The sequence below is a fragment of the Oncorhynchus tshawytscha genome, unplaced genomic scaffold (genome assembly GCF_018296145.1).
Source record: "Oncorhynchus tshawytscha isolate Ot180627B unplaced genomic scaffold, Otsh_v2.0 Un_contig_8974_pilon_pilon, whole genome shotgun sequence".
Lineage (NCBI taxonomy): Eukaryota > Metazoa > Chordata > Actinopteri > Salmoniformes > Salmonidae > Oncorhynchus > Oncorhynchus tshawytscha.
The window spans coordinates 214,845-232,500 of NW_024609795.1; the positions used below are offsets into that span (position 1 = coordinate 214,845).

Below are 17,656 nucleotides of genomic sequence, written 5' to 3' on the forward strand. Positions count from 1 at the left end.
CTGTATTTGACAGTATAGACAGGCTGTATTTGACAGTATAGACAGGCTGTATTTGACAGTATAGACAGCCTGTATTTGACAGTATGGAAAGGCTGTATTTGAAAGGCTGTATTTGACAATATAGACAGGCTGTATTTGACAATATAGACAGGCTGTATTTGACAGTATAGACAGGCTGTATTTGACAGTATAGACAGGCTGTAATTGACAGTATAGACAGGCTGTATTTGACAGTATAGACAGGCTGTATTTGACAGTATAGACAGGCTGTATTTGACAGTATAGACAGGCTGTATTTGACAGTATAGACAGGCTGTATTTGACAGTATAGACAGGCTGTATTTGACAGTATAGACAGGCTGTATTTGACAATATAGACAGGCTGTATTTGACAATATAGACAGGCTGTATTTGACAGTATAGACAGGCTGTATTTGACAGTATAGACAGGCTGTATTTGACAGTATAGACAGGCTGTATTTGACAGTATAGACAGGCTGTATTTGACAGTATAGACAGGCTGTATTTGACAGTATAGACAGGCTGTATTTGACAGTATAGACAGGCTGTATTTGACAGTATAGACAGGCTGTATTTGACAGTATAGACAGCCTGTATTTGACAGTATGGAAAGGCTGTATTTGAAAGGCTGTATTTGACAATATAGACAGGCTGTATTTGACAATATAGACAGGCTGTATTTGACAGTATATACAGGCTGTATTTGACAGTATAGACAGGCTGTATTTGACAGTATAGACAGGCTGTATTTTACAGTATAGACAGGCTGTATTTGACAGTATAGACAGGCTGTATTTGACAGTATAGACAGGCTGTATTTGACAGTATAGACAGGCTGTATTTGACAGTATAGACAGGCTGTATTTGACAGTATAGACAGGCTGTATTTGACAGTATAGACAGGCTGTATTTGACAGTATAGACAGGCTGTATTTGACAGTATAGACAGGCTGTATTTGACAGTATAGACAGGCTGTATTTGACAGTATAGACAGGCTGTATTTGACAGTATAGACAGGCTGTATTTGACAGTATAGACAGGCTGTATTTGACAGTATAGACAGGCTGTATTTGACAGTATAGACAGGCTGTATTTGACAGTATAGACAGGCTGTATTTGACAGTATAGACAGGCTGTATTTGACAGTATAGACAGGCTGTATTTGACAGTATAGACAGGCTGTATTTGACAGTATAGACAGGCTGTATTTGACAGTATAGACAGGCTGTATTTGACAGTATAGACCGGCTGTATTTGACAATATAGACAGTCTGTATTTGACAGTATAGACAGGCTGTATTTGACAGTATAGACAGGCTGTATTTGACAGTATAGACAGGCTGTATTTGACAGTATAGACAGGCTGTATTTGACAGTATAGACAGGCTGTATTTGACAGTATAGACAGGCTGTATTTGACAGTATAGACAGCCTGTATTTGACAGTATGGAAAGGCTGTATTTGAAAGGCTGTATTTGACAATATAGACAGGCTGTATTTGACAATATAGACAGGCTGTATTTGACAGTATAGACAGGCTGTATTTGACAGTATAGACAGGCTGTATTTGACAATATAGACAGGCTGTATTTGACAATATAGACAGGCTGTATTTGACAATATAGACAGGCTGTATTTGACAATATAGACAGGCTGTATTTGACAGTATAGACAGGCTGTATTTGACAGTATAGACAGGCTGTATTTGACAGTATAGACAGGCTGTATTTGACAGTATAGACAGGCTGTATTTGACAGTATAGACAGCCTGTATTTGACAGTATGGAAAGGCTGTATTTGAAAGGCTGTATTTGACAATATAGACAGGCTGTATTTGACAATATAGACAGGCTGTATTTGACAGTATAGACAGGCTGTATTTGACAGTATGGAAAGGCTGTATTTGAAAGGCTGTATTTGACAATATAGACAGGCTGTATTTGACAGTATAGACAGGCTGTATTTGACAGTATAGACAGGCTGTATTTGACAGTATAGACAGGCTGTATTTGACAGTATAGACAGGCTGTATTTGACAATATAGACAGGCTGTATTTGACAATATAGACAGGCTGTATTTGACAATATAGACAGGCTGTATTTGACAATATAGACAGGCTAGGCTGTATTTGACAATATAGACAGGCTGTATTTGACAATATAGACAGGCTGTATTTGACAGTATAGACAGGCTGTATTTGACAGTATAGACAGGCTGTATTTGACAGTATAGACAGGCTGTATTTGACAGTATAGACAGGCTGTATTTGACAGTATAGACGGGCTGTATTTGACAGTATAGACGGGCTGTATTTGACAGGCTGTATTTCTATGGTGTGGCACACCACTTTATGCTTATCATAGTGGTTTCTCTGTGTGTTTCTCAGTCGTAGGAAAACATGCTATGCTTCTGTTTTCATGGCTCACTTAAAACAGTTCTGTCTCTCAATGTGACTTCATTAGTTAAATAAAAGATAAATAATTGAATAAAACTCCTCTTCCAATCAATTCCCTTCTATTGCAATGCATATACCTGAACCTTCCTTTCTCATCTCCATTCTCCTGTCTCTCTCCATCCTCTATGTGAACGGGACCTTATCAACATAGAGGGCAGAAAGCATGAAAAGACCAACAGCTTAGACAAAGAGACTTAGACAGACATGTTTGACCAGAGGAACAGCTAGAGAGAAAAGAAAGGGGCCCCGGTTCAGGAACATATATGAGGGGCCAGTTTGTTCTCAGAGGGCATAGGGACAAAGCTGGTGTGCTGTTGGGTCTTTCAGCCAGACAGTCTTGGGTGGTGTGACGGGGAGAAGAGGAGGAGAAGAGGGGGGGGGTCTTTTAGTAGCACTGGAGTGAAACCACAAGCAATTAACGGATGGACGAGGACACACAGGCTTCAGCTGAGCAGTGCTGCCTGGTTAAAAGTTGTGACTGTGAGCTGGTATTTGAGTGAGTGAGTGAGTGAGTGATGCTGAGGCCTGAACACCTGTGGGTTCCACAGGCACAGAGCAGCAGTGGAGCGTGGCTGATCCATAGTGGCTGGACCATAGTGGTTAGTACTCCACCTCAGAGTTTGTGTTAACTGGGTCCAGTGTGTCAGTGTCCTGTAGGAATCTCTACAGGCTCTGTGGTTAGTACTCCACCCCAGAGTTTGTGTGAACTGGGTCCAGTGTGTCAGTGTCCTGTAGGAATCTCTACAGGCTCTGTGGTTAGTGTGAGTGAACACAGTGGACTCAATGTCAGTCTCTGAGATAGTGGTCTACTGTACGCTGCCTGCCTGCCTCAGAGGGTTTGATCATGTGTGGGTGGACACACTGACCTCACTGTCTGACTCACTGGACTCTGAGAGAGTGAGGATGCTCTTGAAGTCTATTGGTATTTCATGGAAGTCTGTTAAGTTCCAGTCTTGGTCTGTCTGCTGGTGTTTGTTCCTCCTCCTGAAACAAAGTATTCAGCTTTCTGCTGAGCCAAGGACCTACCAGGGTCATCCACAGACCATGCTGCTCCCTCTGCCTGCCTTTTTCCATCTAAAATGATCCCTCTCTCCACTCTGCTCTGCTCCATTCTGCTCCTCTCAACCTTTTCTTGGATCACTCTCCCTTACTCCCTCCTCTGCCCCACTGCTTCCCCAACCACACGTGGCAACAAAAAACACTCTCCTTTAAAAGACGGATACAAGCCCTCAAAAACACACACACACACACACACACACACACACACACACACACACACACACACACACACACACACAAGCATCTCAAAACATACGTCTCAACTAACCACCTTTTTGGAGAAGTCCCTGAATGAATAAATAGCTCTACCCTTGTCAGGGAGGGGAGGAGAAGGAGCGTTGGAGGCTGGAGTTGGCACCGGTTGCTTGCCTCCTGCCCTTTAGTGGTTTGCTCTAAATGATATCTCTCATGGGGGAAAATATGTGGTGGTTGAGCTGAGCTCAGAGTTGGAGACCCCCACCTCTCTCTCTTTCAGTCATCTACTCTCTCTTGTTTTATTACTCTGTCCTCTCCCTCTCTCTCTGTCTGTCTCTCTCCCATTATCCTTTCCATTCTATTCATCATTTATGCTTCCCTGTATCTCCCCTAGTCTTTGTCTTCTCCCTCTATCTCTGAATCAATCATCTCTCCCCTCAGCCCAGGGTGCTGTTCTGTTCTGTCTGTTCTGTTCTGTTCTGCCTGTTCTGGTCTGTTCTGTTCTGTCTTCTGTCTGTTCTGTTCTGTCTGTGCTGTTCTGTCTGCTGTTGATGGATGGTGGATGTATTTATACTAGGTCTGTGGTTGATGGGGGAAGTCATGAGAGGGAGGGAGGAGGGGCCTGGCTACTACCTTCCCCAGCCACAGTGAGCCCAAATCGGGCTGATGTTTACTTTCCACTGGGCTGGACCATAACTGGCCCTGGAGCTCAGCTGAGCATCAGCAGTCCTGGCCACAGCCACAGCTCAGAAAGGATGGTGGCAGGCGGGCACACACACACGTGGCGTCAAGCGGCCCCAGTGGGCATTGTTTTTGTTTGTGTTGTGTGGTGATGTTGCGAGCCGGCCTGGCCATGCCTGGCTGTGCCCTGTAGCTCAGTAGAGCGCCACCCTGCATGGGCAGTTAGGAGCCTCCAGTCAGACCAGACTAGTTTAGATAAACCAGTCCAGTACAGAGGAGTCATCGAGAGCCCTGCCCAGTCCGCTCATATCAGTCTTAATTCACTTTCTTATTTAAAATGTATTTGCCAGTGTAAATGCTAAATCAACATAATTGTAAATGTGCCAGATTCATCCTACTACTTTTCAACTGTGGTCCCACTGTGAGGTTGGTTCCATGTTCTGGTGAGAAGAACAAATGCAGGCCTCTGGCCAAAGCAGCATCATTGCCCACTGAAGGAACACTGTAATGGGTTTTTACATGAGTTTGGTCACACATCCACCATAGTTGTTGGAAGCAACTATCAGAGCCAGCACAGTTGGGCTCAGGTCAGCTCAGCAGTGTGAAAAGGGCAGTGCTGAGGTATTTTAGTCAGCGGCATCACCTTTTTCTGACCCGATGTTAGATAGATGTAAATGTTCTCAAATGATAGCTTTGTTGAAATGAATTCTGATTGAAATAAATGATTCATTCTATCATTCTATCCCAGATTATTCCCAGATTATTCCCAGATTAGACCACCATGAGAATTATACAGGCTTCTAACTCCCCTCCCCAGTCCCTCCACACGACCAAAAACCAACTATCTCTCTCTCTCTCTCTAGGCTGACTGGTCAGGACGTGTAAACGGCCCTAATTGGCCTGACGACAAGCCATAAAAATTACCCACATCACATACACACACACACACACACACACACACACATCCTAAATCTGCCACTCTTTCAGAAGCTCAGAAGTAATCATGCTGCAGACGTGTGTGGATTGCCAGGCTTTTCCTGTGAGCCTGGATTAGAGGATTGAAGTGTGTGTGTGGCTTTGAGTTCAGTTATGCGCTCGTGTGTGTGTCAGCTTTGTCTGCCTGTGTGTCTGCCTTCAAACACGCACGTGTTTAAGGCTAACTCCATGTTAATTACTTGCTCTCCTTGTTACCCCGTCCACCCTCCTCTTTTCTCTTTTTGGTAAATTGAAGGAGGGAATAAACAGGTGTTTGTTGGGCGAGGCAGTCGTCTCATTCCTTCAGGGTCAGGGTTCACAGCCAGGGGTCAGAGGTCAGGGGGAATGAGCCCCATAGCAACAGGATGTTTGAAACTCTTTATTCTCTGAGATTAGGGTAGTGTGTGAGTAGACGTGTGTGTTTGGAGTTAAAATGACTAATGAGGGTAGAGGGATGTAAAGTCTGATCTGTGATCAAGGTCCATTCCTAAGCAAGCTGTGTGCCAGCCAGGCCTCTTTGGAAAGGCGTATCACACACACACACACACAGAGACACACTGGACTACACACACACATACACACACACACAGACACACACACACACACTGGACTGCACACAGACACACACAGAAACATCCCACATCTAGATCTTAGACAGGTGAAAAGTAAGATCATTCATTCTATATTACTTATCCACTGGTTTTAGCGCCACTATTTGCAGACACACGTCCATTTTCAGAGGTATGTCATGTCCACTGTTGGCCATAAAACCAGCTGGCCAGCCTCGACACATCGTGAGAGCAGTATTGTGATAAAAAGGATTATGGGTACTAATCCGTGCCTGTCACCACCCTCTGCTCAGTGTAAATATAAGTAAACACACACCCTCGCAAACCCAGCTCTGCTCTGAGCACACTCACTACCATAGACATGGGTTTAAATAGTATTTGTTTTCTTTCCAAATAATTTACCTGTGCTCGATTGCGCTTGCCAGACGCAATGGAACCAATAGAGTTGTCACAAAAGTTCAAGCCCCTCCCATCTGACGCCTATCGCTCCAGGCAGGTTTGATCAGACGCTCCACGCATTTGAAGGCAAACGATACTATTTAAACCCAGTGTTGCTGCACACACTACAGAGCTAACTAAACAGCTTTACATCTGAGTTAAGCTATAGGTTTGTAATATCAGCCCCAAACCATGCAGGGAACAGCTGAACCACTAGGTCCACATCTCAGACAGGTACCAGTTCATAGGATCACTCACAGACCATCACAGCTGAGAACAGGCCCAGCACATCTCAGACAGGTACCAGTTCATAGGATCACTCACAGACCATCACAGCTGAGAACAGGCCCAGCACATCTCAGACAGGTACCAGTTCATAGGATCACTCACAGACCATCACAGCTGAGAACAGGCCCAGCACATCTCACACAGGTACCAGTTCATAGGATCACTCACAGACCATCACAGCTGAGAACAGGCCCAGCACATCTCAGACCGGTACCAGTTCATAGGATCACTCACAGACCATCACAGCTGAGAACAGGCCCAGCACATCTCACACAGGTACCAGTTCATAGGATCACTCACAGACCATCACAGCTGAGAACAAGCCCAGCACATCTCAGACAGGTACCAGTTCATAGGATCACTCACAGACCATCACAGCTGAGAACAGGCCCAGCACATCTCAGACAGGTACCAGTTCATAGGATCACTCACAGACCATCACAGCTGAGAACAGGCCCAGCACATCTCAGACAGGTACCAGTTCATAGGATCACTCACAGACCATCACAGCTGAGAACAGGCCCAGCACATCTCAGACAGGTACCAGTTCATAGGATCACTCACAGACCATCACAGCTGAGAACAGGCCCAGCACATCTCAGACAGGTACCAGTTCATAGGATCACTCACAGACCATCACAGCTGAGAACAGGCCCAGCACATCTCAGACAGGTACCAGTTCATAAGATCACTCACAGACCATCACAGCTGAGAACAGGCCCAGCACATCTCAGACAGGTACCAGTTCATAGGATCACTCACGGACCATCACAGCTGAGAACAGGCCCAGCACATCTCAGACAGGTACCAGTTCATAGGATCACTCACAGACCATCACAGCTGAGAACAGGCCCAGCACATCTCAGCACAGCATCAAAGCTGTTCTCTGCTGTGGAATCTACAGATGGGTATACAGGACCGGCGTTCATGATGCACTGCTAGCTTGAAAGCCCGTTCGGACTGTGTATACAGCGCTGTGTGATAGATGGCGACCGTCGTCTCGGGGGGACGAATCAGAGCCCTCACAGCTTGACCCCAGGGCGGCGTGCTGCCGGAGAGTTATGGAAGCTGTGCCGGCCGGCCATGTTTTTCTGTTTGTGTTGTATGGTGTGACTGGAGAGTTGAATATGAACATTTTTAAGAGGGAGGGAGGGATTAGTCTCTTGTTGAAAGGGGGCTTGGTGAAGTACGAGCGGTTGGCTAGTCTCTTGTTGAAAGGGGGCTTGGTGAAGTATGAGCGGTTGGTTGGATTTGGTTTGTTGTCTTAATCCAGAGCAGTGTCCATGTAAGTCAGTTCAGCTGCTCTGTAGTCTCAAACAGTCTCCCACCAACCCATTAACCCTCAAACACACTGTGTCTGTCTCTCTCTCTCGCCCTGTCTGTGTCTGTGTCTGTGTGCGTGCGTGCGTGCGGGCGCAGGTCTGCTCCAGTTAGCATCATCACTGTAATAGGATGTGTATTAATCTTTCAGCACCAGGTCTTGGCGCTCGTTGTTTTGGGTTGTGCTGTAACCCTCTTGGGTGATGTTCATCATCCCTCCTCATCCGCTGTCATCCAGACTTTATTGGTTTGGTTGTCTGCTGCATGGCCTGTTCTCTATGTGTGTGTGGTTTATCTCTGTCTTTCGCTGTCTCTCTCTCTTTTCTGTCTCTCTCTCTCTTTTCTGTCTCTCTCTCTCTTTTCTGTCTCTCTCTCTCTCTTTTCTGTCTGTCTGTCTGTCTGTCTGTCTGTCTGTCTGTCTGTCTGTCTGTCTGTCTGTCTGTCTGTCTGTCTGTCTGTCTGTCTCTCTCTGTGCCTGCCTGCCTGCCTGCCTGCCTGCCTGCCTGCCTGCCTGCCTGCCTGTCTGTCTGTCTGTCTGGAAGATGCCAGTAGTCCGTGAAGAGGAGAGATTCTGTATAATAATCCCTCTGTAGTTGTTGAGGAGTTTGTGTCAGTCAGTCATATCAGATGACACACTATGGTGAAATGATTTGGTTGATCGATAGCATGTGTCTCTATTGTAATGGAAAGATAATGTCACAGAAGAAGTGTTGCTGATTGCATGGTCTACTCCTATTCTAACCAATATGCTACATCATTGTTCCCAGCTGATGCAGATGTTCAGTAATACTGCACATCTCAACCTAGAGGGACATTTAAAAGTGTAGCGAAGGGAGACGGAGTTTAAAAGCCAAATTTAAAATAACCTGACTGAGAAATATTTAGTTGTACATTTCAGCAGCCACTCTTATCCAGAGCGACTTACAGTAGTGAGTGGATACATTTTCATTAGCATTGTTTACAAACCATTTCCTGTGCATTTGAATGTCCAGAGGCATCTACCTGAAATCAGGCAGGGGTTTGGTGATTATTCTGAGAGAGAGTAAACCTGGCTTTGGGAAAGACCCCCCCCGTCTCTCAGCCAGCTCTACATTCCTGAGCCCGGCCCAGTCAGGAAGTGAGCGGCAGACCCAGCAGGCCAGATTACCTCCATCCTGACACAAGTTGTGTCCCAAATGTCACCCTATTCATTACATAGTGCACAAATTTTTTACCAGGGCCCATAGTGCACTATGTAGTGAAAAGGGTGCCATGTGGGACACAGTCCTGCCTCTGTACAGTACCTCAGTCTGTCTACTGTATTAGAATGTGTTCTACAGTTCCTCATTCAGTCACAGTCCTGTCTCTGTACAGTACCTCAGTCTGTCTACTGTATTATACCGGTCAATTCTAAATGCCTTTATTGTGAAGTAGAAAGGTCAAGGAGCAACAACGGCTCAGCCGCAAATTGATAGGCCACACAAGCTCACGGCACGGGACCACCGAGTGCTGTCCTCATTTGCAAAGCTTACTACCGAGTTCCAAACTGCCTCCGGAAGCAACGTCAGCACAATAACTGTTTGTCGGGAGCTTCATGAAATGGGTTTCCATGGCTGAGCAGCCACACGCAAGCCTAATATCACCATGCGCAATGCCAAGCATCGGCTGGAGTGGTATAAAGCTTGCGCCATTGGACGCAGGAGCAGTGGAAACGCGTTCTCTGGAGTGATGAATCACGCTTCACCATCTGGCAGTCCGATGGATGAATCTGGGTTTGGCAGATGCCAGGAGAACGCTACCTGCCCCAAGGCATAGCGCCAACTGTAAAGGTTGGTGGATGAGGAATAATGGTCTGGGGCTGTTTTTCATGGTTCGGGCCCCTTAGTTCCAGTTTAAGGAAATCTTAACGCTACAGCATATAATGATGTTCTAGAAGTTTCTGTGTTTCCAACTTTGTGGCAACAGTTTGGGGAAGGACCTTTCCTGTTTCAGCATGACAATGCCACGTGCACAAAGCGAGATCCATACAGAAATGGTTTGTCTAGATTGGTGTGGAAGAACTTGACTGGTCTGCACAGAGCCCTGACCTCAACCCCATTGAACACATTTGGGATGAATTGAAAGACCGACTGCGAGCCAGGCCTAATCGTCCAAAATCAGTGCCCGATATCACTAATGCTCTTGTGGCTGAATGGAAGCAAATCCCCCCAGAAATGTTCCAACATCTAGTGAAGGGCCCTCCCAGAAGAGTGGAGGCTGTTATAGCAGCAAAGGGGAGGCCAACTCCATATTAATGCCCATGATTTTGGAATGAGATGTTCGAAGAACAGGTGTCCACATACTTTTGGTCATGTGTGTGTGTATATATATATATATATATATATATATACACACATTAGAATACAAAAAACAGTCCATGGTAAGCACAACTGAAACATCACAAATCACCCAGATAAACAGTTACATTCATCCACAAATAATTCCTCAATCGGTACCTTAAATTGCCTCTGAATCAGAGAGGTGCGGGGGCCTGCCTTAATCAACATCCACGTTATCGGCGCCCAGGGAACAGGGGGTTAACTGCCTTGCTCAGGGGCAGAATGACAGATGTTTACCTTGTCAGGTCTATATCACCACAATCAAGAACAGAAAAAAAGGTAGACTTTTTATCTGCCCCTTATCTGCCCCCTGCCCCTAATCTGCCCCTTATCTGCCCCCTGCCCCTAATCTGCGCCCTGCCCCTAATCTGCCCCTTATCTGCCCCTAATCTGCCCCCTGCCCCTAATCTGCACCCTGCCCCTAATCTGCCCCTTATCTGCCCCTTATCTGCCCCCTGCCCCTAATCTGCCCCTTATCTGCCCCTAATCTGCCCCTTATCTGCCCCCTGCCCCTAATCTGCGCCCTGCCCCTAATCTGCCCCTTATCTGCCCCCTGCCCCTAATCTGCGCCCTGCCCCTAATCTGCCCCTTATCTGCCCCCTGCCCCTAATCTGCCCCCTATCTGCCCCTAATCTGCCCCTAATCTGCCCCTTATTTTACCTTTATTTAACTAGGCAAATCAGTTAAGAACAAATTCTTATTTTCAATGACGGCCTAGGAACAGTGGGATAACTGCCTGTTCAGGGGCAGAACGACAGATTTGTACCTTGTCAGCTCGGGGGTTTGAACTTGCAACCTTCCGGTTACTTCTGCCCCTTATCTGCCCCTTATCTGTCCCTAATCTGTCCCTAATCTGCCCCTTATCTGCCCCTAATCTGCCCCTAATCTGCCCCTAATCTGCCCCTTATCTGCCCCTTATCTGCCCCTAATCTGCCCCTAATCTGCCCCTTATCTGCCCCTTATCTGCCCCTTATCTGCCCCTAATCTGCTCCTAATCTGCTTCCTACTGCTTAGAGAAAGGCACAATCTGTTTCTATAGAAAAAGCCAACTTCAAATCTTAGCATCTTAACCAGCTCATCTATTGGTTTTTAATGTTAAATCCATATCCTAAGTATTTATACGTGAAATAACATGATCAACAGTATAAAAAGCTTTTCACAGGTCCACAAACAAAGCAGCACATTTCATTGTAGTATCTAAAGTGTTGACAAGATCATTAACAACTAAAGTGGTTGCTGTAATAGTGCTATGGCCAGGCCTGAACCCTGATCAGTTTACATTCAAAATACATTTCTCACATAAAAAAGAGCAAAGTTGTACATTTACCAAGGATTCTGGAATCTTAGCTAAACAAGGAAGCCTTAAAATGGGGGTGATAATATTTAAGATCCCTACTGTCTCCGTCCTTATGGAGTGGCAGCACAAGAGTTGATTTACATACTTTTGGAATATTTCCTGATAACAATGTTAAATAAAAAAATGTCAGTAATTGAGCCAACAATGATGGTGCTGCACACTTAGGCTGACCAGGATCCAATTTGTCAGCCCCTGTGGATATCTTGTTGTCTATTGCTAGCAAAGCATCCAGGACTTATTTTTCTGTAAATAGCCTCATAAAAAAGCTTTGACTACCATTTCTCTGATCATTCAGCAAGTTTACCCTACCAGCATCCAGCACAACAACATTATGAAAAGGCTTAAAGTTCTTTCAAGGAGAGAGCCTGCTGAAATAACATGGTGATTAAATGCATCAATGATGCCTTTTTTTCTGTAATATGGCCAGTGTCTGAACTAATTTGTTGTGGCAGAGAGGAGGAAGTAGAACCCTTCAGGGATTTGACAGTTTTCCAGAATTTAGCCGGGTTCCCATTACAATCATAAAGATAATAGTCAGATTTAGCCTTTCTGATTTGTTTTACACATTCATTCCTCAGTTGCTTAAAAACTTTCCAGTCCAGGCCTAAGCCTGAGTTCCTGGCCTTGACCCAAGCATCATCTCTTTCATGAATGATTTCTGATAACTGCATAGTGTACCAGGCATTCAATCTACCTTTAACCCTGACATGTTTTGAAGGGAGCATGATTATCCACATAGCATTGAAGACATCTGCAAAGAGGATCCAAGCTAATCAGGTTCAGGGATAACTGAAGTACAGTCAAGGTCACTAGTATAAAGATCATGTGAAAAAGACAGTTCACTGAAGTTTTTAAAGTTCCTCTTTGTGATGACACGAGGCTTAGGTTTGTGTATTCTCACATCTCACATTCTCTGGTGTATTCATAAAAATGTGATCAATCAGAGATTCCTTTGAAGGATCTCTAGGATTGGGCCGTGTAGGCTTAGTCTCCAGCTGGGTTAGGTTTAGATCATTACACATGCTTTTTAGATCATAATTTAGGTCACCCAGGATAATAACCTCTGAATTAGTAAACAAACTAGTTAACTCCTCGAGTGCACAAAGGTTAGCTAAGGGAGGACGGTAGATCCCTATAACAGTTATAGATACATTTCTCCCCAGACAAAGGCTAAACGATAGGAGTTCAAATTTTGGAGCAAGGGAAATGGATTTCAGTAAAGAGACAGAGAAGTTATTTTAAATAGAAATGGCCACTCCACCACCACCTACTCTGTCTGTATTAATATCAGATTCCAGAATGTCCCCAGAGATCCAAGTTTCAGTCAATACCAGAATATCCAGATTAGTCTGCATAACCCAGATCTTAAATTTAGTTTAGGAAGTTAGTTCCTAATGTTCAGATGCATCAACCCAAGACCTTTACGATTGTTTATGTCACATGGAAACTCCAACTCAAACAAGCAACGTTCAGTAGGTGGTTACAGGCCCTGTCTGATGGTTGATATTGATATAGTTGGTATGGCTATAAGAGTGCATAGAACTGCACCATTTGGTCTATCCCTAGTAGTAATAGAGGAAGGAGAAGAGGTCGCAGCCAATGTCAATATGAGGAGCTCTTCGAGTAACCAATGATGGAATGTTATAAAGTGACTTACATGGGCTTTGGTTGCTATCGTGCAACAGCCCAAGCCCTCTATGTGATGTGAAAACCGAGGGGCTATTCAAGTTGATGGAATTCACATTGGAACTAAAGCGCTGGGTGAGCAGACCACAGTGGGTTCCTCTTTTGAGCTAACAATAGCAAATCTAAGAGTGGAGTTGAAAGGAATGGGAACAAGATTACAACTGACAACACCCCTGGCAGTATAGACAACAGTACAAGGATAACGCTTAGAGAGGATGGCTTAGACCGTCACTGAGTCAGTATCTTAACGCAGCCTTGAAATATGAAAAGGGCTCCCGATGATTTGGGTGAAGTCCATCATCCCTGTGGAACATCTTTTGTTTCCAAAAAGTGTTGAAATTGTCAGTAAAAGTTATGCCAAAACAGTGGCAGGAGTCTTTAATCCAGCTAAGAGCCTGCTGAACCTTACACAGCCGCGACCCAGTGACTGCATCAGACCAGAGATCATTGGCTGCTTTTCAGAGACTTTTAGGGTGTTGATCAGCTCAGTAAAACCCTGTTTGATCAGCTCAGTAAAACCCTGTTTGATCAGCTCAGTAAAACCCTGTTTGATCAGCTCAGTAAAACCCTGTTTGATCAGCTCAGTAAAACCCTGTTTTATCAGCTCAGTAAAACCCTGTTTGATCAGCTCAGTAAAACCCTGTTTGATCAGCTCAGTAAAACCCTGTTTGATCAGCTCAGTAAAACCCTGTTTGATCAGCTCTGATTGACCCTTTTTGGTGTCATTTGATCCCATGTGAACTACGACAGTAGCAGCCCTGGGTGGGGGTACTGGAGAACCGGAGTTGGGAAACGCTGCTTGAGAGGAGGTGACACTGTCTGTCTGTTTGAACCCTCCAGGCAGGACAGGTGACTGAACATCAGTGTGATGGGAATAGCTAGTAACAGACAGACTGTAGGCCAATACTGAAGTCTGTTAGAGTATTGTACATAGCCCCATATCACAGAGTGTATTTTAGGCCCACTCTCAAATCAAATCTTATCCCCTAACCCAGTGGTTCTCAATCCTGGTTTGTTTTTGCCTTAGCACTGCACACCTGATTCAAATCTTTAAAGTGTGATGATGAGTTGATCATTTGAATCAGCTGTGTAGTGCTGGGCAAAAACAAAAAGGTGCATCTCTTTGTGTCCCCTGGACCAGAGTTAGTCCTGCCCTAACCTCTAACCCCTAGACACTGAAATAATCACGTGTTTAAAGATCCAATGCAGACGTTTTTATCTCAATATCAAATCGTTTCTACCTTACTGTGATTGTTTTAAATTAAAATGCTCCAAACGAAACAACAATATCTTAGTAAAATGCAATTTCTCAAGAAATCATTTTGTTAGGACTGTCTGGGAGTGGTCTGAGGGAGGAGTCTAATTGGAGAAGGAGGGATGTGTAACCTGAAAACTAGCTGTTTTTTACAGAGAGGAGGGAAAACTCTATTTTTTAATTGGTCTATTAACTTATACCGCTTGGTGATGTCATCAGGTCTACCCAGCCAGGCAAGCTGAAATTTCAAACCACTCTCTTACACTGAAAGGGGCATTATCCTAATTTTCAAAATTTCACAGTATTATTCTGACCTCATGTTGTGGAAACTGCCCCTTTAAAGTAAAATTACTTTGGCTCAAGGCTACAAACAGCTCTTATACGTCCCAGGTAAGAGGATGGCTCAAGGCTACAACAGCTCTTATATGTCCCAGGTAAGAGGATGGCTCAAGGCTACAACAGCTCTTATATGTCCCAGGTAAGAGGATGGCTCAAGGCTACAACAGCTCTTATATGTCCCAGGTAAGAGGATGGCTCAAGGCTACAACAGCTCTTATATGTCCCAGGTAAGAGGATGGCTCAAGGCTACAACAGCTCTTATATGTCCCAGGTAAGAGGATGGCTCAAGGCTACAACAGCTCTTATATGTCCCAGGTAAGAGGATGGCTCAAGGCTATAACAGCTCTTATATGTCCCAGGTAAGAGGATGGCTCAAGGCTACAACAGCTGTGACAAATCAACACAGAGGCAGCCTCGTGACTCCTCAATACAGAACAAGGTTCTCAGAAGGCCTTACAAAGCAGCAGGCTCCTATCTCCATACAAAGTCAAACAAAAGCCTCAAGTAGCCTTAATATCTCAAGGACATCTCCCATAGGATACATACTTCTACACACAAGTCAGATAGACTAACAACCCAGAAACAGCTGGGTCCTGTTCATTAGGCACTAAATGGAGGAAAATGGACTGAAATATGGAGGGACGACCTGGACTCTCATTTTTGTTTTCTGTTGTAAAATGTTTTAAACCAAGAAATGTGCTGTAGCCACTAGCCAGGTACACTGACAATATCCCCAGCAGTAATAACACCTGGTCATTGGTCACTTCGAGAACCAATCGGGGATCAAGTCTTATCTTTCTTGGCCAATAGAGTCTAATTGAGCTCATCTCGTCTCTGGAATCTCTGTTGATTCATCAGATCAGTCAAACTGTTGTTATCAGTGGACCAAGCAAACACATGTGCTTCTCTTCCAACCACCTCCCTGTTTCATTAATGCCAGATTTACCCCCCTCTTTTTTCCGGAATAAATAACATTCTCGTCCCCCCCCAGCTTCTCTCCCCCTCCTCATTCCTATGAAATGAGAAGCATAGTTGTGGTGCGTTCCAGAATGACAGGCTGTTCAGATTAGATGCATGTGCTTTAATTCCAGGCTCACTTTTGGAAGCCATGTTGAACTTAACCCCCACACCCACCCACCAGCCCCTGTCCGTGAACAACTCTTTACACGTCAGCAACTAGTCTCTGCAGAGTCGTGGGATTTCAGTGCACGTGGCCTTGCATGGACCTTAATTGCTCGCCATCTTTTTACCCTGCTTTTTGCCCTCTACCCTGCTTTACCATAGATATACTGTAGCACATCCACACCTGCCTTAAGCGAACCCATGTGACTGACTTCCAGTAAGCCTTCGACCACAGTGTAGAAAGGGAGGGAGGGAGGAGGTATCTCCAGGGGGATTATGATCCTGTTTGTTTTATATCTCATAATCTACTGAACAGCATGTGAAATCGACTGCATGTGTTCACCACAAATTTATTGCAGTGAAAAGCACATAAAACCAAACCAAAGCCTCCCCCTTAGCCTCCTCTCCTTCTTTCTCCTCTCCTCTTTGCTCTCCTGTCATCCCTCACTGTCAGACGGGCATCCGCTGCCCTCTCATGCCCTTTGATCCATCCGTTGGCTTTGGCACTAGAGGGAACGCACGGGGCATCACTTACTGCCAGCTGTACTTACTGCCAGCTGTACAGTAGTACACCACCCTTCAGCTCTCACATCTTTACTATTATTACAGAGAGAGAGAGAGAGAGAGAGAGAGAGAGAGAGAGAGGAGAGAGAGCGGAAATGCCGGAAATGCCAATTCGAAGCCACACTACGACCCCGTGTTTTAACACATTGTCCTTGGCAGACTCCCTTCAAGCCCTGGTTTTGGAAAAGAAGCTAAAACTAAAAATGAGAGGGAAGAGAGCAGGAGTGGTGGAGGGAAAGAACGATTGAGAAAAAAGTTCAAAAATATTTACTCAGCAATAATTTTGTGTGGAATTTTTCAGGATGATAATTTGAAAAAGGCTTCATTCACGGCTACAATGGCTCCTTTGATTGGCGCATGCAGCTTGAGCAGCGTTGGGGTTGGCCCCTCGCCAGGGGCCAGGTCTGTTAAAGCCAAGGGGAAGAAAAGAGGCCTGTTTCACAGAAGGAAAAGAGAGAAACAGACACATGCTCTCCCTGTGTTTCTCTCTTTCTCTCTCCCTGTGTTTCTCTCTTCTCTCTCTCCCTGTGTTTCTCTCTCTCTCTCTCTCCCTGTGTTTCTCTCTTTCTCTCTCCCTGTGTTTCTCCCTCTCTCTCTCTCCCTGTGTTTCTCTCTCTTTCCCTCTCTCTCTCTCCCTGTGTTTCTCTCTTTCTCTCTCTTCCCTGTGTTTCTCTCTCTCTCCCTGTGTTTCTCTCTTCTCTCTCCCTGTGTTTCTCTCTTTCTCTCTCCCTGTGTTTCTCTCTTTCTCTCCCTGTGTTTCTCTCTCTCTCTCCCTGTGTTTCTCTCTCTCTCTCCCTGTGTTTCTCTCTCTCTCTCTCCCTGTGTTTCTCTCTTTCTCTCTGTGTTTCTCTCTTCTCTCTCCTGTGTTTCTCTCTTTCTCTCTCCTGTGTTTCTCTCTCTCTCCCTGTGTTTCTCTTTCTCTCTCTCCTGTGTTTCTCTCTCTCTCCTGTGTTTCTCTCTCTCTCTCCCTGTG

The 17,656-nt window shown here is 45.1% G+C and overlaps 2 protein-coding genes across 2 annotated transcripts in view; both read left to right on the forward strand.

Annotated features, from left to right (window-relative positions):
* coro7 (coronin 7) overlaps positions 1–17,656 on the forward strand; it is a 262,730-nt gene that overhangs the window by 121,159 nt on the left and 123,915 nt on the right.
* On the forward strand, positions 2,978–8,394 carry LOC121845916. The gene is made up of 2 exons (XM_042318199.1): positions 2,978–6,629; positions 6,696–8,394. The coding sequence occupies exons 1-2, from the start codon at positions 6,588–6,590 to the stop codon at positions 7,623–7,625; spliced, it is 972 nt and encodes a 323-aa protein (XP_042174133.1). The 5' UTR covers positions 2,978–6,587; the 3' UTR covers positions 7,626–8,394.